The following is a 13,822-nucleotide window of genomic DNA, read 5'->3' as shown; positions in this document are numbered from 1 at the left end:
CTTACTGCAGCAGTTCCAGGCTCCCCTTTCAGACCCATTTCTCCAGGCCGTCCCTAGTTTTTTTAATAAAAAAAATTGAATAAAATAGGCAAATAAAAAGACAATGTAAAAAAGTAGTAATTTGCATAAAAGGAAAAGCAAGCAGATACACTCATATATTCATGGAAAAAAATTATAAAATGGAAACTCTTTGTACTTATTACTGATGTAATGAATTAAACAATTCTGGCTACATTGAGCCACCACTAGAGGGAGCTAGCTGCGTATGGATTTATACAGATCGCAAATCAATGAGAGCCATAGGCAGTGAGCTTCCCCGGGTGGACTCCAATGCCACTATATGGGCTTGGTTGAAACAGCTACCTCTGTTCTCACTATATTGTCATACAAACTAAAAAAAATAAAAATAAGGAGGCTGTTATTCTGATATATTGGGGGCATACCTGTTCACCTTTAGGTCCTGCTTCACCTCGGTCACCCTAAAAAGTCATTCAAGAAAAAAAATCATGAAAACCAACGTAAGGACAAGTACATACGGTATAAATGTACAGATCACTAATGTGCGGTAATCATACCTTTGATCCAGCTGGGCCAGCAACTCCAGGGATTCCCTAATAGGACAAAAGCAGGGATGGTAAATATAATGTCAACTGGTCACTAAGTATGCTGGGCTGCCAAATGGTATAGAACCAATTAGGCACGCACCTGTCCTGGAGCACCAATTAGTCCTGGTGGTCCTGGAACCCCTGGTACTCCTGCTAGACCTGGTGGGCCTACTTCTCCTTGAACTCCTTTGGTACCATCACGACCCTGTAAAAGAAATTTAATTTCAGCTCAGCATAAAAAACAGAGGTGGACACCAAGAACTGACCATGATAATGCCTGTTAGCATCCAATGTCTATGAGACTGGTGAGTACAGCGCTCTACTATCTTGATGAGTCTCATTTACTTTGAATGGGGTGGTAGTGCACATGTGTGACCACTGCTTCATTCCAACAGGGGACATGGAACTCCTGTTCTCATGATCGGTAGGGGTCCCAGTGGAAGGACTCCCAGAGATCATACAATCATCAACCCTTTAAAGAACCCTTGTCAGCATGATTAATCCTATTAAACCAGGCATGGACTGTTCATACTGATTAAAACTATACATTTATTTTGCCTGTATGTTAAACAACTGCAGATATATCTGTGTTTCCTTAATATGCAAATGAGCTATTTGGAACACCAGAGGGTGGGGCTGAATCCTTGGAGCACTGCTTTTGTAACACCCCCTGTGCTCTGCATACTCCCCCTTCTAATTGATTGACAGGGCTAGACATTAGCATAGCGAGGACAGAGAATTGTTGTTTTCTATGTTTAGAAAGCTAATACATACTGTTTATTCACAGGCACAATATATGATTATAAAGACACCAGTTATATGTATTAGCTTTCTAAGAATAGAAAACCCCTATTCTAAATATGATAAGACTATATCCTTTTATTGTGGATTAAATGAGGGCGATAAAAAGATGACTGAAGAAAAAAAAATTGAGAATTCACTTCTGGGATTGGACTCAGGGACATCTACATGCATAGCTGACCACTTACCTCCAGGCTATATCCTTATCATATTAAAAATAGTGGTTTTGTATACTTCGAAAGCTAATAAATATTACTAGTTTCTTTATAATCATATATTATGTCTGCGAATAAAACAGTAATATGTATTAGCTTTCTAAGTGTAGAAAATCTCTATTCTGAACATGGCAAGGTTATAGTAATTAATGTATATGATATGTACATGCTAGGATATAACTCAAGTGGAGCAGGGGGAGTGTGCAGAGCAAAGTGTTACAAAAGCAGTGCTTTAAGGATTCAGTCCCGCCCCCTGGTGCTCCATCTTGCTCATTTGCATATGCATAAAAACACAGACCGCTGTGCAGCTGTTCATCGTACAGACAAAAGATAGGTATCATTTTAATCAGCATGATCACCCCTATCAGTATGCCTGCTTTAATAGAGTTGATTATGCTGACAGAGGCTTTTTAAGCTCTACCTGTTGACAGTCCCAAATACTAAAATAAAATAGCTAAATGCTCACTTCAATAAAGCTCCTCCCAGGAACAGCTGGATAAAGATTCTCATGGGAGGGACATACAGAAAATCTACAAACTACAAATGCAGAATATTTTTGAGTTGATGTGTTTTTTTAGATTTTTCCAGCACACCCCATACATTTAGAAGAGTACTGCATATTAATGTGTCCATCAAGGTCTTAACTAATCAACATATTCAGCAAAACTTACGTCTCTCCCTGTAGGACCAGCTTCACCTTTATCACCCTAAAGGATGGGAAAAAAAAAAGTGGCTCATCTCCAGGACATCTGCTGGTGGGAGTAGTAGTTGATCTCCTCCACAATTTAATCCAATATTTTATGGAAAAATCCATAAATCTGAGCAAAGTGCATTACAAGACTGTCTCACCTTCCTGCCATCTTCTCCAGGAGCACCATCCTCCCCCTAAAAGTCAAGAAGAGATTATAACCAATAACATACACAAAAGGCGGAAAGTAAGACTGCCGAAAAGCGTTACAATAAAGGGTTACTCACATTTCTACCATTCAGACCAGGCTTCCCATCATCTCCGGGTTTTCCCTTTTTCATGAAAAATAAAAGAATGAAAACAAATCATAATTATAAGCATTGAAGATTTGAAATGAAAGCTGAGCTCTGATTGGTTGCTATGGGCAACCAGACTTTCCCACCAATGACAACTTACCGGTACTCCTGGTGGTCCAGCTGGTCCGATTAGTCCAGGGGGTCCTTGCTCTCCTCTTAGTCCCGGAAGACCCTGTAACAGATAACTCATAGGAATAAAACAAAAGGAAAAGGGAAAAAAGGAAACAGGTATCACGTGACAGAGAATTGCAAATACTCACATCTCTACCTGGATCTCCCTGTTTCCCGGCATCACCCTATGTTATAAAAATGTATTATAGAAGTTATATTCTTGTACATAGGAGGCCGTATTATAGTAGTTATATTCTTATACATAGGAGGCAGTATTATAGTAGTTATATTCTTGTACATAATAGCAGTATTATAGTAGTTATATTCTTGTACATAGGAGCAGTATTATAGTAGTTATATTCTTATACATAGGAGGCAGTATTATAGTAGTTATATTCTTGTACATAGGAGCAGTATTATAGTAGTTATATTCTTGTACATAGGAGCAGTATTATAGTAGTTATATTCTTGTACATAGGAGCAGTATTATAGTAGTTACATTCTTGTACATAAAAGGTGGTGTTATAGTAGTAATTTTTATTTGTAAGGAGAAGAATTAAATTGATCGTTATTGGAGATGAGCGAATTTCATATTTAAAAATTCGTTCACACTTCGTTTACTGGTAAAAGGTGAATTGCGTTATGGATTCCGTTACCACGGACCATAACGCAATTCTATGACAGAATGCATAACGAAATGCATTTAGAGGCTTTCAGTCATAATAGAAGTCTATAGCCTGCATAGCGGGCATTACATTATGCAGTAAGGAGGACTCCCCTGCATAACGGAAACGGAATGGATCCATTATGCAGCCCATAGACTTCTATTATGACTAAATGAATAACGTAATGGCATTCTATTGGATCTGAGTTTTCCCTGCGATCATGAAAACTCAGATCCGATGGTATATTCTAACCCACAGGTGTTCCCATGGTGACGGGGACGCTTGTCTGGGAGGAGTATGCTGAACAACTGTACAGGTTGAAAAAAAAGGCGAATATTCTAAATAACGAATATATTCGCTATATATTGCTATATATTCTTTTTTTTTATATTTGTCATATTCTAAAACAAGAATATATAGCAATATAGCGAATATTTGCTAAATACAAATATAGAGCAATTTAGCAAATAAAGTTGCTATTATCTTTTTTTTATAGTCCTATTTTTTTTTCTCTTCTGAACTTGAGATTTGGAAAAAATGTACACTTTTCTCGAATATTCGCTATATTGCTATATATTCTTGTTTTAGAATATGACGAAAAGTCTTAAAACGAATATATAGCACTATATTTACTGCTATATATTCTTTTTTGATCAACTTTGCATTACGTGATTTTTTACATTTTAGATTAATCGCAATAGCGAAAATAATCTTGAATGCGAATATGAAACAAATATTCTAGCGAATATTCGCGAAATATTGCGAATTCCAATATAAGAACTTCCGCTCATCACTAATGCTCAGTATATTGCACATATATTGAAATAATTAAAACATCATTTAAGCATTGTTTCACGCTCACTCTCAGTCCTGGGGTCCCTGGTTGTCCCGGTTTTCCATCAAATCCATTTCTTCCATCACTTCCTGGAGGTCCACGTTCACCCTTAAATGGACAGAACAAAAATTATACGGGGTGGCCTGCGATGGACATGAGGATTGCACACAACAGTCAGAGACTATGGATTCTGTACAGTGCAGCTTATAGGCTCAGCTAATGCGCTTCATGCCACTGGGAATCTGGATGTTATTAGCACAGGATCCGGTGGAATGAAGGACATCAGTGTAAACCCTGATCAACAGGATCCCTTGATTTTACCAAATAGCCGATGCCAGTTGACCATGTACTTGAATCTATGGGAAGGGAACACCAACATATCTTCTGTGGTCCATATGTGTTTATTGGCATTAATGTAAATCTGGCTGCATACCTTGTCACCTGGAGCGCCGCGATCTCCAGTATCTCCCTGCAAAATAGGGACAAAAATAGTTAAATGACTAGTTTTAAAATGGCTGATAACGGGGTAATACATTTTGCTGACTGCACAGCAAATGCAGATTATGGAAGATTTAGGTTTAAAACAAAATCTCACCCGACTTCCAGGTGGCCCTCTGGTTCCTTCCAAACCCTTTGTAAAAGGAAACACTGTGTTATTTCTGATTATAAATATTTTCAATAAGAAGGCAGTATAACAAAAAGAGTTATAAATATAGAACGATAGAATATGAGATAAATAACAGACTCACCCGCTCTCCAGGAAGACCGTTTACACCAGCTTCCCCCTTCAGGCCTTTCATCCCATGTTCTCCGGGGTCACCCGCATCACCCTAAATGTACATATTAAATACAGATTAGGATCACACCGCAAGATCCCCACAGACTAGGAAAAGAGACAGCCAATGGGACCCACACAATTATTAAAGGTGGCTGCCCTGCGAACAGCAGTCTACATTTTTAAAACCAGAACCTGGATCTGAATACTTTTGTAATTGCATGCAATTAATAATTTGGGACAGTCACTGAGTTATTTAATAAAATCTATCTGTATATCGCCACCTGCTCTTTTCCTTGTCTCTCTGTCCACCTCAGTAACATCTGAGGTGGTCGCACATGCTCAGCTCCATGCTTGAAGTACTGCCACCAGCCTGATCTGCTGTTAGAATCTGTGACAGATGGCCGTAATGCTTTGCAAAATGCGGATCTGCAAAACACGGATACCGGCAATTTGCGGACCGCACATGGCCGCAACCATAATAGAAAATCTATTTTTTTTGTCCACAAGAATAGGACATGTTCTATCTTTTCTGCGGAGCCACAGTAGGGAATAACGGATGCGGACAGCACACGGTGTGCCTTCCGCATCTTTTGAGGGCCCATAAAAAATGAATAGATCCGCAGATCTTCCGCAAAAATTGCGGAATGGGTGCGGATCCGTTCATACAGTCATTTGAATGAGCCCTTACAGCGAGAGAGCTGCAGCAGAAAGAACACCCCCCCCCCCCCCCCCCCCGAGAAAGGACACACCCTTGAGCTGTGACAGGGAGAAAGCTGGAGCAGAAAGGACACACCCTCCCTGAGCTGCGATCGGGAGAGAGCTCCAGCAGAAAGGAAACGCCCCCTGAGCTGCCAGGTTGAAATAAATCTAGCAGATCAATTGCAGCAATAAAAATTGAGATTTCTTGATCCATGTGAGGTACAGGGCTGGTTCTAGCTTTGCTATAAAAAGACTTATGTCCTATATCACATTTGATTTTTATTTCTTTCATCATTCATGAGATAACCCCTTTAAAAGCTATGTCTGTCAATGCAACCAATGTTTTTTATTGCTGGCATCTATAATAAAAATAAAACTTTGCAAATAGTTTTTAAAGCATCTCTTGTGTATTGTGTATTCAGCTCATATGCAAACCTATGTGTCTCCATGATAAAAGATTATTTATTAATTTTACTCACTTCTTGCTAACAATTGTAAGTTTGCAAAATGTTAGGGACAGTTGCAAGGGAGCCAATAATATTCTTGCATAGGCTCCCTGTTGTCTAGCTCTGTCCTTGCTTATTTACCACGTTACTTTCCGGCCCCCTAGGTGCAATGGATCCTTCTACCACAATGTTATTATGAACTATTTAAAGGGCCCATTCTGTTTAATGTGACATCAGGAACGGCGGTGTTAATGTGCACGCTTGTCGCACTGCAGAAACTTTAGAAAGTTTCTATTGTTGAAAAGTAGGGAAATGGCTATAAAGCAGTCAATTATACCGACACCACGTGTAACACACCACCATTCACACTCACCTTGTCACCTTTCAGTCCCGGAACTATAGACTCAATGGTACCCTAAAAAAAAAAAAAAAAAAAAATCAATTACATTTCAATTTAAACCAGTGACCGCCATTGACTTCACAAGTCACCGGGTGTTTCATTATGGGAGTAAATAAGTTAATAAATTTTTTTTATTTTTTATCTTACTGGTTTTCCTGGGGGTCCTTGAAGTCCTTGGGGCCCCTACAATAATAAAATAATCAATTAATAAATCTGGACACTGTATGACTGAGCATGGACTGAAATGATATATATAATGCAGTTGCTCCTCTGTCTATGGGATCAGTATGGAGCGTCTTACTTACGGAGTCACCGCGTTCGCCTTTACTGCCACCAGCGCCGGGGCTCCCCTAGAAAAATAAAACTGATTTTCATACAATGACTACAGTTTACATATTTCAAAGGACATGATCTGCGAACAAACACTGCCACATCTGCATTCACTCTCCACCTCGATCTGTCTTGAATGTCTAAGAAGAGAAACCCCTTTAATCCTGCAGAGGTTATCCCATAAATTATTTTCAGAACAATGTCCTAAAATGATACATTTTCAGTGTTTATAACATAAAAAAAAACACCTTATACTTTTTTGCCTCTGACCAGAATTAGTCTCCTTCCTCCTCTGGCAGCTGACAATATAGTCCCTTCTTACTGTAGAAGGAGTCTTTTCAGCTGCACTGCCATGTTACTACCAAGACTCCTGACGAGCCAGGAAGAGAACTATTTCTATTGGCTGCCATGCAGTGAACAGAATATCACTATACAGAGACCTTGCGGTGGGGAGAGTGACTGAGGATGCATGTCCACCAGCACTCAGGTCATTAGGAGGACCTGCACTATACATTATGAACACCAAGTGGCGCCATAATATGTAAGTATATGAACACCAGATGCCTCCATACTATTTAAAGTATAACTGTCATATATATATTTTTTGGAGTACTGGATTGTGGTGATTAATATCTCCTTGGTGGCCCTATTTCAACTTTTCACTGTGTATTCAATTACCCCTTAATTCCACAGTTTTGTTCCCTGTACTGCCTATTTTTACCTCTGCTTTTTAAGGTTGCTAGGCATGGTCCGTCTATGTGTTGCTAGGCATGGTCCGTCTATCTGTTGCTAGGCATGGTCCGTCTATGTGTTGCTAGGCATGGTCCGTCTATGTGTTGCTAGGCATGGTTCGTCTATGTGTTGCTAGGCATGGTCCGTCTATGTGTTGCTAGGCAGGGTCCGTCTATGTGTTGCTAGGCATGGTCCGTCTATCTGTTGCTAGGCATGGTCCGTCTATCTGTTGCTAGGCAGGGTCCGTCTATGTGTTGCTAGGCAGGGTCCGTCTATGTGTTGCTAGGCAGGGTCCGTCTATCTGTTGCTAGGCATGGTCCGTCTATCTGTTGCTAGGCAGGGTCCATCTATCTGTTGCTAGGCATGGTCCGTCTATGTGTTGCTAGGCATGGTCCGTCTATGTGTTGCTAGGCATGGTCCGTCTATGTGTTGCTAGGCAGGGTCCGTCTATGTGTTGCTAGGCAGGGTCCGTCTATGTGTTGCTAGGCAGGGTCCGTCTATGTGTTGCTAGGCAGGGTCCGTCTCTCTGTTGAAGGACGGAGGACGCAGAAGCAGGCTGTGTGCAAGGTCACATTACAGACAGCCAGGGACTGTAAGTAAATGAGTAAAGCCAGGCCCTCCCCAGCAGCTGATAACAGTGCCTGCGCTGTGTGCACTTCTCCCTGTCCCTGCGCTTGGCAGACGCTCCCTCACTCAGCAGAGCTGGAGAATGCAGAGTTGGAGCAGCGCAGACCAGGGAAGGGAGATCTGCCGTCTGCTCAGTGTATAAATGAAAGCAACATGTGGTAAGAGGACCCCTCTGTGCTGCAGGAGATTAACCCTTTAGGGGGAGGGCTGTGGTTACTGACACTTTTGGGGGACTATTGTTACTGGCTAGTGAGGGCAGGCGGGATTAGCCTCAGGGTGAGGGCAGTGGCGGCCATCTTAACTGAATAGTGAAATTGCAGTTTTATGCAGACTGGTTGCTAAGGGCAGAATCTTATTAAATATGGGGTAAGTCAGTCTAATAGTAACTGATTCTGGAATATCATCTTATTAGTAACTACATATATGAAAATGGAAATTAGGGTCTAAGTGCGACAGTTATCCTTTAAGTAACTGAACACCATGTGGCACTATATTATGTAATTAAATGAACACCAGGTGACACCATTCTATGTAAGTAAGTGAACATCAGGTGGCGCCATACTGTGTAAGTACCTGAACACCGGGTGCCACCATATTATGTAATTAAAGGAACACTAGGTGGCGTCATTCTATTTAAGAAAATGAACATCAGGTGGCGCCACACTGTGTAAGTACCTGAACACCAGGTGCCACCATATTATGTAATTAAAGGAACACTAGGTGGCGTCATTCTATTTAAGAAAATGAACATCAGGTGGGGCCATACTGTGTAAGTACCTGAACACCAGGTGCCACCATATTATGTAGGTGAACATCAGGTGGCACCATGCTATGTAAATAAATGAACACCAGATGGTGCCATAGTAATAAATGATATTTAATGGACACCCAACCCCATTTTTGAGAAGTTTCAGTTCCCAACACTTTTGAAAATCACTGTTTGCTGTCAGTGAAAGGAAACAACTGAGCACTAAGCGCATGTGGGTCCCATTACTTACGTCTCTCCCTGTCTCCCCAGGTTCTCCTGGATCCCCCTTCTCTCCTGGGTTGCCTCTTACTCCTGGAAGACCCTGGTAATTGAAAGTACAAAAAGTCATACAAAGCAAAGGATTGTCTTGAAGAAGCGGGACTTACAATGTAACGAGAAATGGAGCAGCACGGATCTCACTTACCCTTGGGCCCCTTTCTCCGTTCCTGCCTGAAATACCCGATTCTCCCTGCGAGACGACAGAAAGAATTATTATCATCGGTGTCCCCCATCAGACCGGCTTCACGGGTGCTGGATATCGGGCTTACCGGCGTCCCTTCTTCTCCCTTGTCTCCTTTTTCTCCTTCTTTGCCCCGAAGCCCAATTTGTCCTGGAGGACCTTGCTTTCCAGGTTCTCCATTCTGCCCCGAATCGCCGGGTTCTCCCTGCGGAAAAAGTCCATAATGATAAGACGTTGTGTACAATGTGTCATCATCTTGTCTGATAATTCTCCCATATCGTGCCTCCAATTGGGCCAGATGGTCCATTGGTGGGGCAACCCCAATACTGCCCATGAGGTTCTGCAGCAGCTGGGTTTTTGGCTATCTGACAAACAATCTATTAGCCCTTATTAATGATGCAGCCTTTGAATGGGAACATGTCCTGTAGTGTAGAGCTGGTGGGCCCTAAATTTCCCTGGAGGGCCCTAGGTACCTCATTTCAAAAACTGCATTATCTTCCAAAATTTTTAAATGAATTTATAGGATTAGAAAATATGGCTGCTTTCTTCCAGAAAAAATGCCACTTAAACAGCACCCGCCAGAGGGATCAACCCTATCATTAGGCATTCAGCGCCGTAGGGTTGATTTTGTGAGAGGCGTGGCCAACACTGGAAAGCTGCGGTGCACTGAAGGGTTAGGCCCGCCTCTCTGTGCACTGAACCCCTAATTTGCATAAAGAATAGAAGTCTTTTTCCCTCGGCAACGCTTCAACTGATTTTCACAAGACAGATGTCGTTTTGATCTGCAGAATCAACCCTACCAGATGATGTGTCTGGTTGATCCTGCTGACAGGTTCCTTTTTAATAGCATCCCATCCAAGTGAACAGGGGACTAAGCTGCAATACCAGACATAGTGACTCGGAGAGGGTGGCGCTTTTTCTGGAGTCTTTAAGATCCTTAATGATTGTCTTCTCTGGTCGGATGTATGCGCAGCTTTTCACTCTCGGTTTTGCGTAAGTTTACCAAATATAATAAAATATAGATTAAAAGATTATCGTACCTTTGGACCTGCTCTTCCAGCCGGACCCATGGGTCCCTAATAAAAAGCAAACAAAACATTAAAATTGGCCAAATCCCAGATTAGAGAAGCCTTACAATGATACCTTGACACGTTCGTCTTCTTCCATAGGCCAGCGGTCTTCCATGGCGTCACACTTACCCTATCCCCTGCTTCTCCTTTAGCTCCCGGCTGCCCAGGAGAGCCGAATCCTTCCGGACCCTAATCACACATAAAGAAAAGTTGTTGCATAGTCTTGGTCTGGAAAGCGATGATAAATCTGTGCGATGGTAGGCACTTACTCTCTCGCCTTTCTCTCCTGGGTCACCTCTTGAGCCTTTTGGACCCCCGATCCCCTGCAGACCACGATCGCCCTGAGGAAAGGACACAATGTTATAATGGGTTGTGATTGCCATTATTACAAAGAAATGTCCATTGCAAACAGTGACATCTAGTGGACGATTTTTGTCATTACCACAGATTGGTAATTACAATCTATCCTAGTGTTCATCGCCTTCATCTCCTCACCTTTTCTCCTTTCATCCCAGCCGCAGTGGAAACCTGGAACGGAAGCATAGATAATGGCCGTGAATGTCTGGCGTATGCTATAACGGCATAGTACGTAAGTAAGAAAGTTACTCACCGATGTGCCAGGCTCCCCCGGAGCTCCTTGGGCACCCTAAAATGATATATATTGTGTTATATTAGAAATCTGTAAGCTATCAGGGCATGATGGGGATTGTAGTTTTGCAACAGCTGGAGAGCCACAGGTTGGGGAGCAATGACCTATAGGATGCCAGTGGGTGTCAATTCTAGATCTCTACCCGCCAGTCGCATTAGGACTGAGGGCACAGATGGGTGCAATGACATGGGGTACAGAGGCTCCTGCTACAACCAGGCCCCTGAGCCTATAGGGGCCCAAAAGGTCCCACATAAGGATGCTATACAGTGCATTACTCATATAATTGTGCAAATATAGGAATAGGAACTTTCTATGGCACTTAGGTGAATCCTATATCTCAGTGCAGACATATTTTAGGACTTCTCCAGATGGCACCAAAATCAGTTCCACCACCAACCTTTTCTCCTTGTGGCCCCGCCGGTCCTAAAGGCCCCTGTTAGGAATAAGAATATAAAATGATTAGTCTCCTCTCCACCATTGCAGAATATGAATTAATGACGTGGATCCAGTTTGTAATAGGCACAGAAGAACCCAAAGTATGATAGAGGGAAAGAAGGCGGCCAAGAGGAGCCTGGGTCCGTCCTATATGTGGGAGTAACTGGTGCTCTGGGTGGTACACCTCCTCTCCCCCGCACTGGTATATGGGGTGTCCTTCTTTACATGGACATGATGTCTCAAAGAGATAATATGATGGGGGAGGGGTAGAGGGTGGAGCAATGTAGTAAAATGATTTCCAAATTATATAAAGTGGGGGGGGGGGAATCCTTAGGCCGCGCAGATGCGATGCGTGAGTTGAACGCATTGCATCCGCACTGAATTCCGACCCATTCATTTCTATGGGGCTTTGCACATGAGCGGTGATTTTCACGCATCACTTATGCGTTGCGTGAAAATCGCAGCATGCTCTATATTCTGCGTTTTTCACGTAAACGCAGGCCCCATCGAAATGAATGGGGTTGCGTGAAAATCGCAAGCATCCGCAAGCAAGTGCGGATGCGGTGCGATTTTCACGCATGGTTGCTAGGAGACGATCAGGATGGAGACCCGATCATTATTATTTTCCCTTATACATGGTTATAAGGGAAAATAATAGCATTCTGAATACAGACTGCATAGTACAATAGCGCTGAAGGGGTTAAAATAAATAAATAATTAAACTCACCTTAGTCCACTTAATCGCGATGCCGGCATCTCCTTCTGTCTTCATCTTAGCTGTGTGCAGTAACAGGACCTGTGGTGACGTCACTCCGATCATCACATGGTCCATCACCATGGTAAAAGATCATGTGATGGACCATGTGATGACCGGAGTGATGTCACCACAGGTCCTGTTGCTGCACACAGCTAAGATGAAGACAAAAGGAGATGCTGGCATCGCGATCAAGTGGACTAAGGTGAGTTAATTTTTTTTATATTTTTTTTTAACCCCTCCAGCGCTATTGTACTCTGCAGTCTGTATTCAGAATGCTATTATTTTCCCTTATAACCATGTTATAAGGGAAAATAATACAATCTACAGAACACCGATCCCAAGCCAGAACTTCTGTGAAGAAGTTCGGGTTTGGGTACCAAACATGAGCAATTTTTCTCACACGAGTGCAAAACGCATTACAATGTTTTGCACTCGCACAGAAAAATCGCGTGTGTTCCCGCAACGCACCCGAACATTTTCCCGCAACGCCCGTCTGAAAGAGGCCTTAGACTTACCGAGGGTCCGGATGGACCTGGCTGACCGTTTTGTCCTGGATTTCCCTGCAATGTTAAAATGGGAGGCAATTAGCGTTATATGAAGTAACTGAGTAACGAGATTTTCAACACATGTAATCGGTACAACAGTAAGTAATGCTGAGGCTTCTAAATACATCCAGTACTTGTAAACCAAGGGTTAGAGCGATTATGTATGGCACAATCAGAGCGCCCAGTGGTGTAGCTATAGGGGTCGCCTTTTTTTTGCTTTATAAGATGCACTGCAGTCACTATTCTGCATGAGGGGGGGGGGGGGGGGGGAGCGAGGTCTGATAAAGGGGGGGGGGGGGGGGGGTGTTGTCTGCCATGGAGTCCTGATCCTCAGGACCGAGGTTTGATATGGGGGTTCCGAGGTCTGATATTGAGGTCTTAAAGGGGGTCTGATATGAGGGTCTCACAGGGAGGTCTAAAGGGAGTTTGATCTGAGGTCTGATATGGGGGTTCCGACATGTAGATTTAAACGGAGTCTGATCTGAAGACTGATATGGTGGGGTCTGACATGGAGATCTAAAGGGGGCTCAAAGGTTTTAAAGGCTTCAAGCAGATTAAAACAATATAAGCCCAGTCTGAATACTCCCAAACCTGATAGTAAGGGAAGTTCCAAATGTTGGGCCATTAGGTGCCAATGCTACTCCACAATAATAAGTCATAATAAGGTAACATTTCAGTCCAATTAAATATTCCTTAAATTGCAAATCTGAATACGTGATATAGTTGGTGGACTGCATCTGTGGTATGCAGTACGTGGGACGCACCACCCAAGCCTGACTCGAAAGGCTAAATCAGCATAGATGCATCATCAGAAAGAAATATCTGAAACATGGTCTTTCCAGACATTGCGTCCTTCAACATGATGGGAAG

The 13,822-nt window shown here is 42.6% G+C and overlaps 1 protein-coding gene across 1 annotated transcript in view; it reads right to left on the bottom strand.

The window, feature by feature from the left end:
• The window catches only part of LOC122944218 (collagen alpha-1(VII) chain-like), a 76,151-nt gene that overhangs the window by 38,218 nt on the left and 24,111 nt on the right, over positions 1-13,822 (bottom strand). Inside the window, exons 29-54 of the mRNA XM_044302442.1 lie at positions 12,923-12,967; positions 11,613-11,648; positions 11,177-11,212; positions 11,062-11,094; positions 10,836-10,907; positions 10,696-10,755; positions 10,537-10,572; positions 9,585-9,701; positions 9,461-9,505; positions 9,287-9,358; positions 6,905-6,949; positions 6,747-6,782; positions 6,573-6,614; positions 5,026-5,106; positions 4,872-4,907; positions 4,710-4,745; positions 4,304-4,384; positions 2,926-2,961; positions 2,766-2,837; positions 2,597-2,641; positions 2,471-2,506; positions 2,293-2,328; positions 706-810; positions 576-611; positions 444-479; positions 6-53 (exon numbers count right to left, since the gene is read on the bottom strand). Coding sequence (XP_044158377.1) covers positions 6-53; positions 444-479; positions 576-611; positions 706-810; positions 2,293-2,328; positions 2,471-2,506; positions 2,597-2,641; positions 2,766-2,837; positions 2,926-2,961; positions 4,304-4,384; positions 4,710-4,745; positions 4,872-4,907; positions 5,026-5,106; positions 6,573-6,614; positions 6,747-6,782; positions 6,905-6,949; positions 9,287-9,358; positions 9,461-9,505; positions 9,585-9,701; positions 10,537-10,572; positions 10,696-10,755; positions 10,836-10,907; positions 11,062-11,094; positions 11,177-11,212; positions 11,613-11,648; positions 12,923-12,967 — 1,359 coding nt within the window. The remainder of the gene's footprint in view (positions 1-5; positions 54-443; positions 480-575; positions 612-705; positions 811-2,292; positions 2,329-2,470; positions 2,507-2,596; positions 2,642-2,765; positions 2,838-2,925; positions 2,962-4,303; positions 4,385-4,709; positions 4,746-4,871; positions 4,908-5,025; positions 5,107-6,572; positions 6,615-6,746; positions 6,783-6,904; positions 6,950-9,286; positions 9,359-9,460; positions 9,506-9,584; positions 9,702-10,536; positions 10,573-10,695; positions 10,756-10,835; positions 10,908-11,061; positions 11,095-11,176; positions 11,213-11,612; positions 11,649-12,922; positions 12,968-13,822) is intronic.

Source organism: Bufo gargarizans, chromosome 7 (assembly GCF_014858855.1).
Source record: "Bufo gargarizans isolate SCDJY-AF-19 chromosome 7, ASM1485885v1, whole genome shotgun sequence".
Taxonomy (NCBI): domain Eukaryota; kingdom Metazoa; phylum Chordata; class Amphibia; order Anura; family Bufonidae; genus Bufo; species Bufo gargarizans.
The sequence above is the reverse complement of the archived record's forward strand: the minus strand, read 5'-3'. Positions and strand labels throughout refer to the sequence as shown.